The sequence below is a fragment of the Hemicordylus capensis genome, chromosome 2, assembly GCF_027244095.1.
Source record: "Hemicordylus capensis ecotype Gifberg chromosome 2, rHemCap1.1.pri, whole genome shotgun sequence".
NCBI lineage: Eukaryota > Metazoa > Chordata > Lepidosauria > Squamata > Cordylidae > Hemicordylus > Hemicordylus capensis.
This window is the reverse complement of record NC_069658.1, coordinates 380,030,124-380,043,775: the sequence shown is the minus strand read 5'-3', so window position 1 is coordinate 380,043,775 and position 13,652 is coordinate 380,030,124. Positions and strand designations below refer to the sequence as shown.

General features: G+C 51.0%; 1 protein-coding gene across 9 annotated transcripts in view; it reads left to right on the top strand.

The window, feature by feature from the left end:
* Window positions 1-9,702, top strand: part of CAMSAP3 (calmodulin regulated spectrin associated protein family member 3) — an 83,207-nt gene extending 73,505 nt beyond the window's left edge. For all 9 annotated transcript variants that reach the window (XM_053297607.1, XM_053297605.1, XM_053297602.1 and 6 more), the window contains 7 exons: window positions 558-2,277; window positions 3,074-3,210; window positions 4,228-4,457; window positions 4,660-4,756; window positions 5,381-5,499; window positions 5,800-5,918; window positions 8,011-9,702. In XM_053297607.1, the coding sequence (XP_053153582.1) occupies window positions 558-2,277; window positions 3,074-3,210; window positions 4,228-4,457; window positions 4,660-4,756; window positions 5,381-5,499; window positions 5,800-5,918; window positions 8,011-8,313 (2,725 nt within the window). In that variant the 3' untranslated portion in view covers window positions 8,314-9,702. The remainder of the gene's footprint in view (window positions 1-557; window positions 2,278-3,073; window positions 3,211-4,227; window positions 4,458-4,659; window positions 4,757-5,380; window positions 5,500-5,799; window positions 5,919-8,010) is intronic.
* Window positions 9,703-13,652: the final 3,950 nt, after the last annotated feature.

Sequence of the window (13,652 nt, the reverse complement as noted above, 5' to 3'; positions counted from 1 at the left end):
TTACAGAGACTTCACCAAGTGCTACCCACACACATCTGACTCTTTCTCTTCACAGCTTCAAGGGATAGAAACTTAGTTTCTATTTTGTTTTCCTTTAAAAAAAAAAAAAGAGAGAGAGGTATATTCTCAGAATGCAATAGTCTGGACCCAAATATCAAATTCTCTGTGTGTGAGATGTTCACAGAATACACAAGGGAGCCCATGGGAAAGGGGAAGTAATACATATGTCAAGGGAGGAAAGGAAAATCCCATGCCTCCTTCGCTACAGACTTGGATGCCAACATATATAAAGCTGTCTTCCGTAGAATCAGACCATGGTCCTTCTAGGCCACCATTGTCTGTATTGACTGGCAGTGACTTTCCGTGGTGTCAGTCGGGCCTTTTCCAGCCTTATCTGCAGATGCTGGGGATGGAGCCCGAGACCTCCATTGAAAGCATGTGCTCTGCCACTGAGCTATTGCCCTGCCCCTTAAGGAGGAAGGAGCTAGGGGAGAGGGATCTGGGATGTCCCAGTTGCTCCTTTGTGCCCCTCATACATTCTCGTTTCCTTTTCCTAGCCATCCTTTGTCACAGGCCGTCTCATTCAGCATCCCTTTTGGTCTGGACAGCGATGTGGACATTGTGATGGGGAACCCAGTGGGCATCCTCCGCTCTGTCAGTTCTGACAGCCTGGCCCCTGCTCTCTATTCCTCCTTGCCTCGTTCCCCCCGTCCACGACCCAGCGATGTGGCTGAGGCCCCCAATGGATTAGTGACATCGTCACTCCATGGGGCCGGGCACAAGAGTCAAGAGGGGCTGCCTCTGGAGAATGGGCTGAGTGATGGATACCCTGACCTGCCCACCATCGAGGAGGCACTGCAGATCATACACAGCAGTGAGCGCCTGCTCCCTGAGGGAGCACCAGATGGCTTTTACCTGCACTCACCAGAGCCACCCAAAGCTTCGATTCCAGAAAAGGCACCCATGCCCACAGTTTACCGCTGCCACAATGGGCCTCCCAACAGGGGAGAGCCAGCTCAGGATGGTAGCTTGGACTCTGATGCTGAGGAGCCCTCCCGGCCAGCAGGTGGCCTAGATGATTCCACCTCGTGTGTGAGTTCACTGAGCTCGCAGCCTGACAGCACTGCTTCCTCCACCTCCGGTGTGCGCATGACCAGCTTTGCGGAGCGCAAGAAGAAGCTGGCTGCTACTGACAGCAAGTCCAGTGGGATCAGCTCAGAGGGTTCAGAGGTGGGGCCTGTGCCAGCAGATGAAAGCCCTGCCCAAAGCCCTGCCCTCAGCTCAGAGATGAGCCAATTGGGTGCGCGGCTGGAGGAGAAGCGTCGCGCCATCGAGGCCCAGAAGAAACGCATCGAGGCCATCTTTGCCCGGCACCGCCAGCGTTTGGGCAAGAGTGCCTTCCTGCAGCTACAGAAGGTGCCCGATGCCCAGAACCAGTCTGAGGATGGCCGGCTCGGCCTAGAGGAAAGGCTGGCCCAGCTGGAGGCCGAGGAAGAGGCTGGAAGCCCCCGTGCCCGTCTGGATAATAAGCAGGTGACCTTCTCCCCAGATATCACCAAGGGAGCACTTGATGAAAACTTGGGTGACTACAACCGGGCAGTGGCCAAGCTGAACACTGCTCTGAGCTCCCTGCAGATGGACATGCAGCGCCTAAGTGATCAGCAGCAGCGACTCATGCAGGACAAGAAGCCTAGTGCCCAAGCCTGGGTGATCCCAGCCCCGAGGACTGGCCGCGAGGGCGCTCCCACCCGCTCTTCACTGGAGCTGTCCTCCCCTTCGCCATCCCCATCCCCTTCCCGCAAGTCTCGTTCTCCTCAGCCCACCCCCAAGAAGTCTCCGGCCCCAGCTCCTCCCAAGAGCCCCAAGCACACACGGCCAGTGGAGTTGAAGCTGCCGACCCTCACGCGAGTCCTGACGCCTGCCCATAATGTGGACACCCTCCCACACCTCCGCCAATTCTCGCCAAGCCAGGTGACTGTGCAGACCCGCTCCTCCCTCCATTTTGCTGAGGATGAGCCTGTGCTGGAGGCGGAGGCCCAGGGCACTCTGCGGCCGGTGGCCTCCGTGCCTCCGCAAGGGGGGGGCAATGCCCGCGTGTCAGGAGATGGTACCAGTGATGTCTCGTCGCCCAGTGACCGCCGCAGTAGCCTGATTGAAATCCCCTTGGCCAGCCTGAAGGGAGAGGAGGACGATGTGGATGGAGATGACTCTCTGGAGGAATCCATCACGGAGGCACTGGATTCTGAGTCCCGTAGTGGGCTGGGCTTCTTTTTTAAGGTGAGAAGCTGCTTGCTGCTGGTTCTTCTGGTTCTTGGAGCTTCCTACTTTCTGTGGTGAATGAACTTGGAAGAAACAGATGGATTTGGCTCTTCCCTCCTCTTAGCCAGTTCTGAGGCCCCTATCTTGTAGCAGCAGGCAGAGGAGTACAAGTAGCTTACATATGGGATTGACCAGGCAGAGATGGACTTTCTGAGTGCCTCTTAAAATTAAATCTTCTTGTTGGGATCCTTGGGCCAAGAAAGGTCACATCTCAGAGGCTTTTGTCTGTGCCACTGACCAGCTTGAATCGTGCTGCCTGCTGCTGTTAGTGCTCCCTAGTGGTAATGTAGATCTCTGCAGCCTCTTGCCTTAGAAGTAGAAGGCTAAGATTGCATATTCATGAGCTGGAGCAGGAATCCCAGTAGGGATTCCTGAGCTTTTTTTCTTGCCTGACCTAATTTTTGAGGCTTAAATATAATCCTGTTGCTGCAGACATTCATAAAAGATGTGAAGGGTTTTTTTTTGTTTACAGTTGAGATCCTGGTTCCATCTGCAGGTGCTGTGAACCTCACTTTGGCCGAGAATGGGCAGGGCAGAGATGTCGCTGGGAGTGGAATGAGGCCATGTCCTGGGCCAGGCTCCAAAGTGGGGCCTTGTCTTTTCAGAGAGGTAGAGAGTGGTGGGCTCCATCCTGAAGGTGGATAGGATGAGGAGTGGCCTGGCTGTGTGTCTGCACCCTCCTGGGACCCCAAAGTGAGACTGCATCCTCTGGACTGTCCCCACCTCCCCCAACTGAGATGCTGTATTTGTGCAGGATGAGGAGAAGGCTGAGGACGAGATGGCGCAGAAGCGGGCCAGCTTTTTAGAGAGGCAACAGCGGCGCAGTGAGGAGGCACGGCGCAGGAAGCAATGGCAGGAGGCAGAGAAGGAGCAGAAGAAAGAAGAAGCCAGGTGAGGTGGGATAGGTGGGCTACGTACCCTTGCTTTCGGCCCCCTTCATGTGCATGCACACAGTGCTATCTATGGGAGTTGCTTCTCTGCGGCTGTAGCATGTGTGTGACCCTGGAATCATGTGGATGAAGCCAGTTGGATAGGTCTTCCCCACTGGATCATTGCTCTGACCTCCTGGCTAGGAAGGGGAAGATTCCTGCTGTTGGCCCTCATCCACATGGTTCCAGTGTCGGTATCCATGTGGAATCGCACCAAGGGGAAATGGCTCCCCTGCCTGTGTTTGGAGAAAGGGAGAAAGTAGGGTCCTTTATCTTTTTTTATCTTTATAAAGCTGTAAAAATACAGAGTGATTCAGGGATTGGACATTCAGCATGAGAATAAATTAGGCAAATCTGTTAAACATCGTCAAAGGATAGTATCTGGATTTTTCTTGAAACAAAATTGACACGTTATTTCCTGCCAAGTCAAATGACTCTATATGACTAAATCGTAGTTTTGTTTCTGTCACCTGAGAACTTTCTTGAAGGCAGAGGTTTCATGGGCATTAAACGAACTTTAAAGCAAGGTAGTGAAACATTATGGAACATTATTGCCAACTTTTTGAAGCGTGTTATCAGGGATGGTCTCTAACTTCTTGGATGGTCTGGAGCGGGCAGAGGCATTCTCTACTACCCGGGCCTTGTTGACTAGACCCGGTCAGCTGCTTGGACATAAAGCCACAAGCATGAATCTGGCTTAGTTGATGGGTCTAGGGAGTGGGGTTGTTCTTACTAGTGTACACACTTGATCATATTCTATGTAAGCTTCTCTGCCTGGATTGGGACTCGTGCATAAGCTGAGTCCAAACTTCTTAGGCACAAACCTCTGGCTCTATGGAATGCCATTTGTAAACCATTGCTGTAGCCAGTCAAGAACATGCAGTGGACTATTGGCTCTCAGAAAAGTTTTGTGGCCTGGGGCAGGTGGGTTTGTGGGGACCCTTCTAACCGCTAGAGTGTGTGTGGTTGCATTCTGCAGGGTGCAGGCAGAGGAGCGGACCCGGCAGGAGGAAGAGGTGGTGGGGCCAAGGCGTGGTGACTTCACCCGCCAAGAGTACCTACGGCGCCATCAGCTCAAGCTAATGGAGGACCTGGACAAGGTGCTGCGGCAGAAGCCCACCACGGTGCGCGCCTTAAAGAAGGGGCGACCCAAGACTGTTTTCTGTGACGACTCTGCCCTTGCACGCAGCCCTGTTAAAGGGCTCCTTGGTAAGGGTTGTGGCTGAGCGGGTGGGACCATGGAAAGAGAGGGAGCCAGGCATATTCTTCAGACAAGGGGAAAATTGTAAATGTGGCCACTGTGTCCCTCCATAGGAGATTAGCAGGTCAGGTGCTGTGGAGCAGAGATAGTTTGGGGAAAATAGAGCTCTCATGAATTGTGTGTCTGTGTACTTCTGTGCTTTTTTCCTAGGCTCCAAGCTCAGCAAAGTGTATTCTCAGTCGACACTCTCGCTCTCAACAGTGGCCAATGACCCTGGCAATTCGCTCTCCATCAAGAGATCTTCTCGGTGAGTGTGCATGAAGCAGGGACTCTGGCAGAGGGGTGTGTGTGTGTGTGTGTGTGTGAGAGAGAGAGAGAGAGAGAGAGAGAGAGAGACCTGACTGGGTCATGAGCTGGGGGGTTCTGGCTGCTTTCTGCTTAAGGAAATGAGTGTGCTCACACAAGGCTATGGCTTTTGAGAACCTAAAGGTAAAGACTCAGCCTGTGTAATTACTTGGCTTCTAATTGGTGATGCCAAATAATGCACATGGCCATGCTAGTAGAAGTAGAGGAGAAAATGCAAGTATGTAGTACACCGCTCTGGGCTCCTTGGAGGAAAAGCGGGATATAAATAATGTAGTAGTAGTAGTAGTAGTAGTAGTAGTACTACTACTACTACTACTACTACTACTACTACTACTACTACTGCATGAAGGGGAGGGTCCCCAACCCACACTGCTGCATGGAACTGGCTCTCTAGCAGACATTCCAAAGGCCCCTTAAAGAGCACGGAGCCTTGCTGTATTCCAGCACCATCTTGGAAGGCATGCAGCGAGCTCTGGGAAGTGGAATCCTTTCCAGCTCTTTCCCCATGTCCTACTTTGGAGCGGAGTAACTGCACAGGCCTAGTAAAGACTTCTCTGTTCTGCAGAGCTGCATCTCCTTCTGGGCCAATGTCCCCCAGCCGGATGCTGTCCAACCAGAACCGGGAGCGTGACTGGGAGAATGCCTCAACTGCCTCTTCACCTGCTTCCATTCCAGAGTACACTGGTAAATCCTTGCTGCTTTGTTCTGCGTCTCCACGCACCCCAGTTTCTCCCTATAACTTTGTGGGAGGGCTTAGCTAGATCCCCCCCTGCTCTTTGCCAAAAGCACAGATGAAGGAAATTCTCTTGATCTGGCCTTTGCTGTGCATGCATAAGTGTGTTGAGGACTCTCCAGATTCTCCACCTTGCCAGGGGAGGGATTTTTGAGCACATCTGATCTGCATGTCCTGGCAGAAGTAGCTTCTCTTTGGAGAGGGGGAGATGTTCATTGGCCTTCTCTGTTGAGGTGACCTTCTCTCTACAGGGCCCAAGCTGTATAAGGAGCCCAGTGCCAAGTCCAATAAGTACATCATCCACAATGCACTTTCTCACTGCTGCCTCGCTGGTAAAGTCAACGAGCCCCAGAAAAACCGTATCTTGGAGGTAAGCTGGGTTGCGGGGGAAGCTAGATGGGTGGTAGTTGGAGCTTGACTACTATGGGCCATAGGAGAGGCAGTTCTTGTTTCCTGTCTGGTAAACAGCTGTTAAGGTCTGTGTGTTTCAGAAGTAGTTGAGTTTCTCCTAAAAGAAACTGGGGATAGTACTACAGATGGTACTTGGCACATTTGAGCCTGTGTAGAATGTTTGGCATCTCAGAGAAGGGGATGGGGTGTGTGTGTGTGTGTGTGTGTGTGTGTGAGAGAGAGAGAGAGAGAGAGAGAGAGAACGTTGCTCATATTCTAAGAAAATGTTGAAGCCGTTTATTTCAAAACACGTTTACTCTGCTTTTAATTTCAGAGGCAAAAAACGAGTTAATATAAAACAAAAACAACAAAAAAGCAGTAAACAGTATCAGTGCAAGGCAACAGCAGTAAAAAAAAAAAAAATCCAAACAGCCAATCAGTTAAAACTCCCAGCAGAAAAATCTGCCCGAACATACTAAGTTGGCCCTTGCCAAAAGCCAACCGAAAAAGCCTCATCTTGGTCTGGTGATGGAATGAGCTAAAAGTGGGGGCCAGGCAGATTCCTTGGGACAGGGCATTCCACTGTGAAGGCACCACAGCTGAGAAGGCCCTGTGCCTCCTACTCACTCACCACATTTCAGACATCAGGTAGACTCAGAGAAGGGCCTTGACCATGCTCAAGAGTGCATGGGATAGGGAGAGATCTGTTGGAGAAGGCAGCCCTGTGAGGAACCAGGTCCCAAGCCATTTAGGTTTTCAAGGTAAGAATTGAGACTAGAAATAACTAATGAAGACTAAAAAGACTGGAGGGGGGAAAAAACGGTATGCTGCACCTGGACAGTCCCAGACATTTGGGACTTATTGAAATTTATAGATGCTTTTTAGGAGCAGCCCCACCTAGAACACATTTACAGCAATCTAGCTTAGAAGCAACTATTACGTGGATGATTATAGCTCAGAAAGCAGATGGGTTTTAGGGACATACCTCTGCATAGCTCCCCATTTCTACCTTGTTCCATGTTCCCCTTGTATAGTTACACTAACTTCTACCTATCATACCTTAACAAAACCTGGCCAAATTCTTCAAAAACACTTCCAGAAAATTAGTCTCATTGTCAAGATTATCTCATTGTCACAGTCATTACAGTTAAGATGCAGGATAGGGTGGGGAGCCAGTCTTTCAGCAGTGAGCACAAATAGTCCCCTTTGCTAAGCAGGGCTTGCCTTGGTTTGCATTTGGATGGGTGACTACAGGTAAGCGCTGTCTGTTATAAGATATTCCCCTTGGGGGATGCGGCCATAGCTCAGAACATCTGCTTGCATGTCCCAGGTTCAATCCCTGGCTTCTTCAGGTAGGGGTGGAAGAGGCTCCTGCCTGAAACCATGGAGAGCCACTGCTAGTCAGTGTAGACAATACTGAGCCAGATGGACCAGTGGCTGACTCTGTATAAGGCAGCTTCCTGTGTTCATAAATGTCAGTGTTGAGCTCCTTTGCCCAAACCAGTTGTGTGTTGCACCAGAATCATGTGGATCTGCTTCTTCCTCTGGACTATATGAACCTAGAACTGGAAGATGCTGCTGTAATTCCTGGCTCTGTGGATCTGGTTTGCCTCTGCTTTGTACAGCACAGCCACATGCATGTGCTCCGTGTGTATGTGCAGACTTAATGCCCTTCCAGCCATAAAATAGGGGTGCTTAAGAACATTGCACTGTCTGCACTCTTGTGAGTTGTCACAGAACAGATGGCTAAGGTTTTGTTAGTTTGGCTGTGGTGATGAGATAATTCCCGGCTGAGTGCTTGTTGAGAGATGGAGGTGGCTGTCAGGAAGTGGTGGAGCTGCCTCTGATGTGGGCCAAGCCACCAACAAAGCCAGCCTCCTTCCTTCCATTCTCTGTGGAGAAGGAAGCTGTGTGTCTGGTGACTGCTCCTGGTCAGCCAGTTTCACCCTGTGACTGGAGGGCAATCTGCTACAAGCATTTAGAGTGGCACCTAATTGCTCTTCAGAGTTTTTAAAGGTCATCCAAGTTCCTTGTGCCTCGCCCTGCTCTTACATCTCCTTATGCAATTTCAGGAAATTGAGAAGAGCAAAGCCAATCACTTCCTCATTCTGTTCCGTGATTCAAGTTGCCAGTTCCGGGCACTCTACACACTGTCAGGGGAGACTGATGAACTGACCCGCTTGGCAGGCTATGGACCCCGTACCATCACCATGGCCATGATCGAGGGCATCTACAAGTACAGCTCAGATCGCAAGCGCTTCACTCAGATTCCCAGCAAGACCATGTCGATGAGCGTTGATGCCTTCACCATCCAAGGCCACCTCTGGCAGACCAAGAAGCCAGGCACGCCGAAGAAGCCAGGCACGCCGAAATAGCCTGGACTTGCAGAGCTCAGTGTCTCCTCCCCTTCTGCCTGGACTTGGAGCTACCATTGGGTGGCCAGCCCACCTTGGACACGTGGGAGCTTCCGTGATGGGTGGCTTGAGTTGGCAGGGCTGTGAGGCATGGGTGTATATCTTATTCTGGATCAGAGCCAGCTGCCACATGGGAATCTTGGGCGTAGTGCTGGGCCCTACTGTGAGGAGGGGACTTCTGGGGATGAATTTTGTGAGGATGGATGCTCTGGAAACTGCCAAATCCCATGATAAGCTAGAGACTCTGAGTTGCCATAGTGATACTACCCTACCCAGGGCCTGGGGTGGGGCGCGGGGTCCTGGGCTCTGCATGCTCTGTCTGCTTCCAGCCACCATCTGAATGTCAGTCCACCGCCAGAAAAATGGGATGGGGGTGGGGGTCGCTTTTTCCGACTCCTGCTTGCCTGGGTAATGGTGCCCTGGCTCTCCCTGCATCTGTGCTGGGTTTCTCACTCCCTGGGTGCCCTTGTTTATATTATACATACTATACATATATATATATATATATATATATATTGGAGCTATTTAATGATTTTTCAATTATTTGTATATAAAAGATCAAATTGCATTTGAAACAGTGGGGCCGGGTGAATTTGTATCTGAAGATGGCATGGCGGGGGTGGCACAGAGTGGGGTATGCGTGTTGTGTCTCTCTTGTTGAATGTGTTTTTCCCTCTTGACACTACTTTTGGCTGCTCCCTTGTTCACAAGGGCTCTTTGGTATAGAGATGGGGAAGGGCTGTTACACGTAGTAACTTTTTAGCAGGCATCTTGGGGGTGGCAGGTTATTAGCAGGAAGCCTGTCTTTGTCTGAGACAGAGCAAGCCTTAGCTGGCCACTCCTGTGAAGTGTCAAGGTGAGAGTGGCTGTGGTCACGGAGCAGGCCTCTGTGTGTCCGGAACTGAGCTACCAAACAAAATTGGACTTCTTGCACTTGAGGGAGAAGTAGGCTCTTTCTCCTCTTCTTCCTTCTTCAGCCCTTTCCTGCTAATTAGCTGTAGCTCTTGTCCAGAGGAGGAGCCATTCAGTCCCTTTCCAAAGCCAGAAGCAGCTTGGGCCGCTAGTGCCACTAAACCCCAACCCCACCCCCACCCCCTTTACTGCTGCCTGGACATCCTGCCTCTGTCTCCTGCTCTCAAGGCAGTGAGTGGGGGTGGGAGAGAAAACCACCTGACCACTGCCCAGCCTGATTCTGTCTTGTTCCACTTATTCCTGGTCTCTTGTGGTTGCTTGTTGCTGACTGAATGTCATGTAGGTGTTTGAGGGGTACAGTATAGTTCAGGGTTTGGGTTGGTGTAAAAAGCAGGCAGGGACTTTGTCCTGTTTGCTGAATAAAGTAACTTAAATGAACTCTTTGGTCATTACTTGGTGAGTTCTTGGGTCATGAAGAGAAACCTCTTGCTGTCAAGGCACATCTGTACCTTGACATAGGGGGAGGAATCAACACAATGTAACCATAGTAGATGGCACCAGCTATGCAAAGTTGCTGCAGTTTTGCAAACCCTCTCACTGTGTCTTTCATGGGCAGCTGCCTGGCTTCAGCCCCGACCCGTGTCCCTTAAGGGAAAGGGATCAGATGCACAGGGAGTGCAGCAAGAAGCCTTCACAGGGAGTGAACCAATGCTCCATTCTCTGCTGCTGCAATCCAAAGACATCGCAGTGTGGGGACGTACCACAGCCTTCAGACCCAACTAGGGAGGGAGAACCCCTGCCTACTCCAGTGGAAGCAGCAGCTGGAGAACCTGCCTCCCAAAAGCCGCTGGCAGAGGTGGAGTCCAGTTCATATAGTCTGGTGAACATAGGAGCCCTCTAGGTAGTTGCTCTACAAATATCCCATACAGGCGAGTTAGTAGAAGAAACAGCCAAGGTAGCTGCAACTCTAGTAGAATGAGAAAACACTTTAGTGCGAGTCCTAAGGTACTGGGATTCATAAGCCAGGGCTATGCAAGCCCTTAACCACCAAGCCATGGGGGCAGGGGAAATGGCCTGAACCATTGTTCAAGGTAAAGAGGAAATGGAATGTGATTCCGAGGTACGCATGTTTTGTTTTATGTATGTTTTTAGACAGTCAACCTGCGCCGGGCCTACTCTGTTGGGTGTACCAGCTTTTGGCAAAGCGAGGGCAAAACTACATGTGAAAAGGTGAGGCCACCCTTGGACAAAAAAAGGAGGCCAGAATTAGCCCAACAAAGACCTCAGAAAAAAATGCCCAAGTTCTTATGCACCGGCAGGGCGTGGGGCTCTTGACACCCTGTGGGCTGAAGTGACTGCTATGAGGAAGGCAAGCTCTAAAGAGAGGAGGCATAGTGGAATGGACTTCACTGGTTTGGAAGGGGAACCCTGGAGAGCCGGAAGGACAGTATGCCACTGCAGGCAGGGAGACAGTGCCCACTGGGGGGAGAGAGCAGATTTGTCCCTCTGAGGAAACACTTTAAATGAAGATGCTGTTTCAGAGGGAGTTTGGAAACTCCTCAGATGAATCCCACCAGGGAGGGAGCCTGGCATTTTAACGTGTTTGCAGAGGGACCCCAATCCATCCTGGAGGAATGGGAGGAGGTGCCTCATGGTATTCTATCCCTTGGGGATTGCATGCTTGGTAGACCATCTTAGGAAGGCCCTCCAGTTATGTTGGTAAATTCTACTTGTTGAAGGCTAACATTGCGCCAAGCACCTTGGATGAATAGCCATAATGTTTTGTTTTATTTTATTACATTTATATCCCACTCTTCCTCCAAGGAGCTCAGAGGAAGACATGCTTATTTGTATCCTCACAACAACCCTGTAAGGTAGGTCAGGCTGAGAGATACATGACTGGCCCAGAGTCACCCAATGAGTTTCATGGTTAATGAGGATTCAAACCCGGGTCTTCCTGGTCCTAGTCCAACACTCTAACCACTATGCTAGGCTGGATGCCTAGGAGGCGCCATTCAGTCTCCAGTCAGCTAGCTTTGACTGGCCTGGAGCTGGATGACACACAAGTCATAGCATCAGGTGTACTGCTGCGGCCAGGTATTAATAGTCTGGCCCACTGCATGTCTATCAGAATGCCCAGATCGAGCAGTCAGTGAGATGGGGTGAGCTGGCTTTTCTCTCTGTTGATCAAGAAGCTATGGTCCTGGAGCACCTGAAGGGTGCTTTGTAGGTCTGTCTGAAATGAAGATATTAACAGTTGATTAAGTGCTGTCAAGTTGATTTCAACCCTTAGTGACCACATAGATTCTCACCAGGATGATCTGTCCTCAACTTGGCCTTTAAGGTCCTTCAGTGGTGCATTCATTACTGCCGTAATCGAGTCCATCCACCTTGCTGCTGGTCGCCCTTTTCTCTTTCCTTCAACTTTTCCCAGCATTATGGACTTCTCAAGGGAGCAGGGTTTTTGCATAATGTGTCCAAAGTATGATAGTTTGAGCCTGGTCATTTCTGCCTCGAGTGAAAATTCTGGATTGATTTGTTCTATGATCCATTTGTTTGTTTTCCTGGCTGTCCATGGTATCCTTGTCTTCTCCAGCACCAAAGTACAAAAGCATCAATACTTTTTCTATCTTGCTGCTTCAAAGTCCAGCTTTCGCATCCATAGTGGGTCACAGGAAAAACCATTGTCCGAACAATTCTAATCTTTGTAGGTGTTGACACGTCAGGCATCTAAATATCCTTTCCAAGGCAGTCATTGCAACCCTACCAAGTGCTAGTCTGCAGTGTATTTCTTGACTGCTGGATCTTTTACTGTTGATGGTCGATCCTAAAAGGCTGAAGCTATCCACCTCTTCAGTATCACTTTGGAGGCTGGTTGCTGTAGCCATTGTCATTAGTTTAGTCTTTACATTTAGTCACGGTCCCATTTTTTTCACTGTGCTCCTTGACTTTCATTATTAGACCTTGCAGATCATGCAGAGATGCGCTAGCACTGGTGACTAGGCTTGTGCCCGAAATGTTTCGGAGGCCATTGTAAAGGTCTCTGAAACGTTTCAGCGCTGGGGCGGGATTCGGTGCAGGGGTAGTACTTTAAGGGCGGGGGAGGGTGTACTCACCCCCCCACCGCATTTCCCCCGCCGGCACTCTGCAAATTTCAAGCCCCTGGGGGCGGCAGCGTTCCTCCCTGCTGCCCCGTTCCCCGTCGGCCGGAAGTTGCAAGCATGCGCCGCCCGTCTGCTGTGCGCGCACACGCACGACAGGCGCACGCACGCTCACAACTTCCAGCCGACGGGGGGAACGGGACGGCAGGGAGGAACGCTGCTGCCCCCAGGGGCTTGAAATTTTCAGAGCACCCTCCCCTGCCCTTAAAGTACTACCCCCGCCGGTGCCAAAGACCATTCGGGCACATCCCTACTGGTGATCAGATTATTGTAACTCTGCAAGGTGCTAAGTCTCTTCAGGTCCATTGCAGTTAGACTGTCAACGCTGGAGGGCCCCAAGCAGAATTTCCACTTTTTGTACGGAGCAGTTGACAGCTTTGAATTCAGCACTGCCCATAAGGAGCCTTCTTTTTCAGAGACCATGAAAATGATAGTTGTACCCCATTGAACTGTTTGGATATGCTCTATGGCCCCTATTGACAAGAGATGCTGAATTGCCCCTGTGAGACTCTTGTTTTAAGGGCAGGAAGGAGGTTGGAGTGGGCAGGAAGTGTTGAGGGGGATTTGTGTCCCACTTGTACGGAGTAGTCCACCTCCCACCAGGAGTGCAAGTGTGTGGAGAGGCGCAGATATGGGTGGATTGAGCCCCAATGTGTAGACTTATCCATCAGTGGAGCAAAGTCTAAATAGTGGAAAGGTCTCTGCAAAGCTTCTGAACTTTCAAGCCACTCCCCTTCTCTATCTGGGTGTTCAGGGTCTGGCACACCAGAGGGGGCCTCTGGTTAATCCTCCATTAGGATGGGCTCCTCATCCAAGGTGATAGTAGGTGCTGGGGTAGATGGAGGTTTAGCCAGAGGGTCCTGTGGGGGTGTGTGTGCTCTGGAACCCTTGGGGTGGGCCTTCTAGGATCAGGCAAGTCAGGTGCTTTTGTTTGTGCTTCTTTAGGGACAGGTGCCTACTCCTGCCATGGCATTCCTGTGACCACCATCTTTGCTCCTGAGGCCTTTGCAGCTGGGCCCTGAGCAGATCCTGCACCCTCCAGTATGGCTGTAACCTACTCCTTGGTGGCCTGGCGCTTTTTTGCCGTGCCAACATGCCACTGGTGGAGGCAATGGTGGCTGGCAAGGAAGCTGGGTCATTCCTAGCAGCCACGTGCTCTACAAGGCTCTGGAGAGTGGTGGAGGTAGCAGTGCTGTTTCTGCTGCTGTGGCTTGGGCTACCCCAATG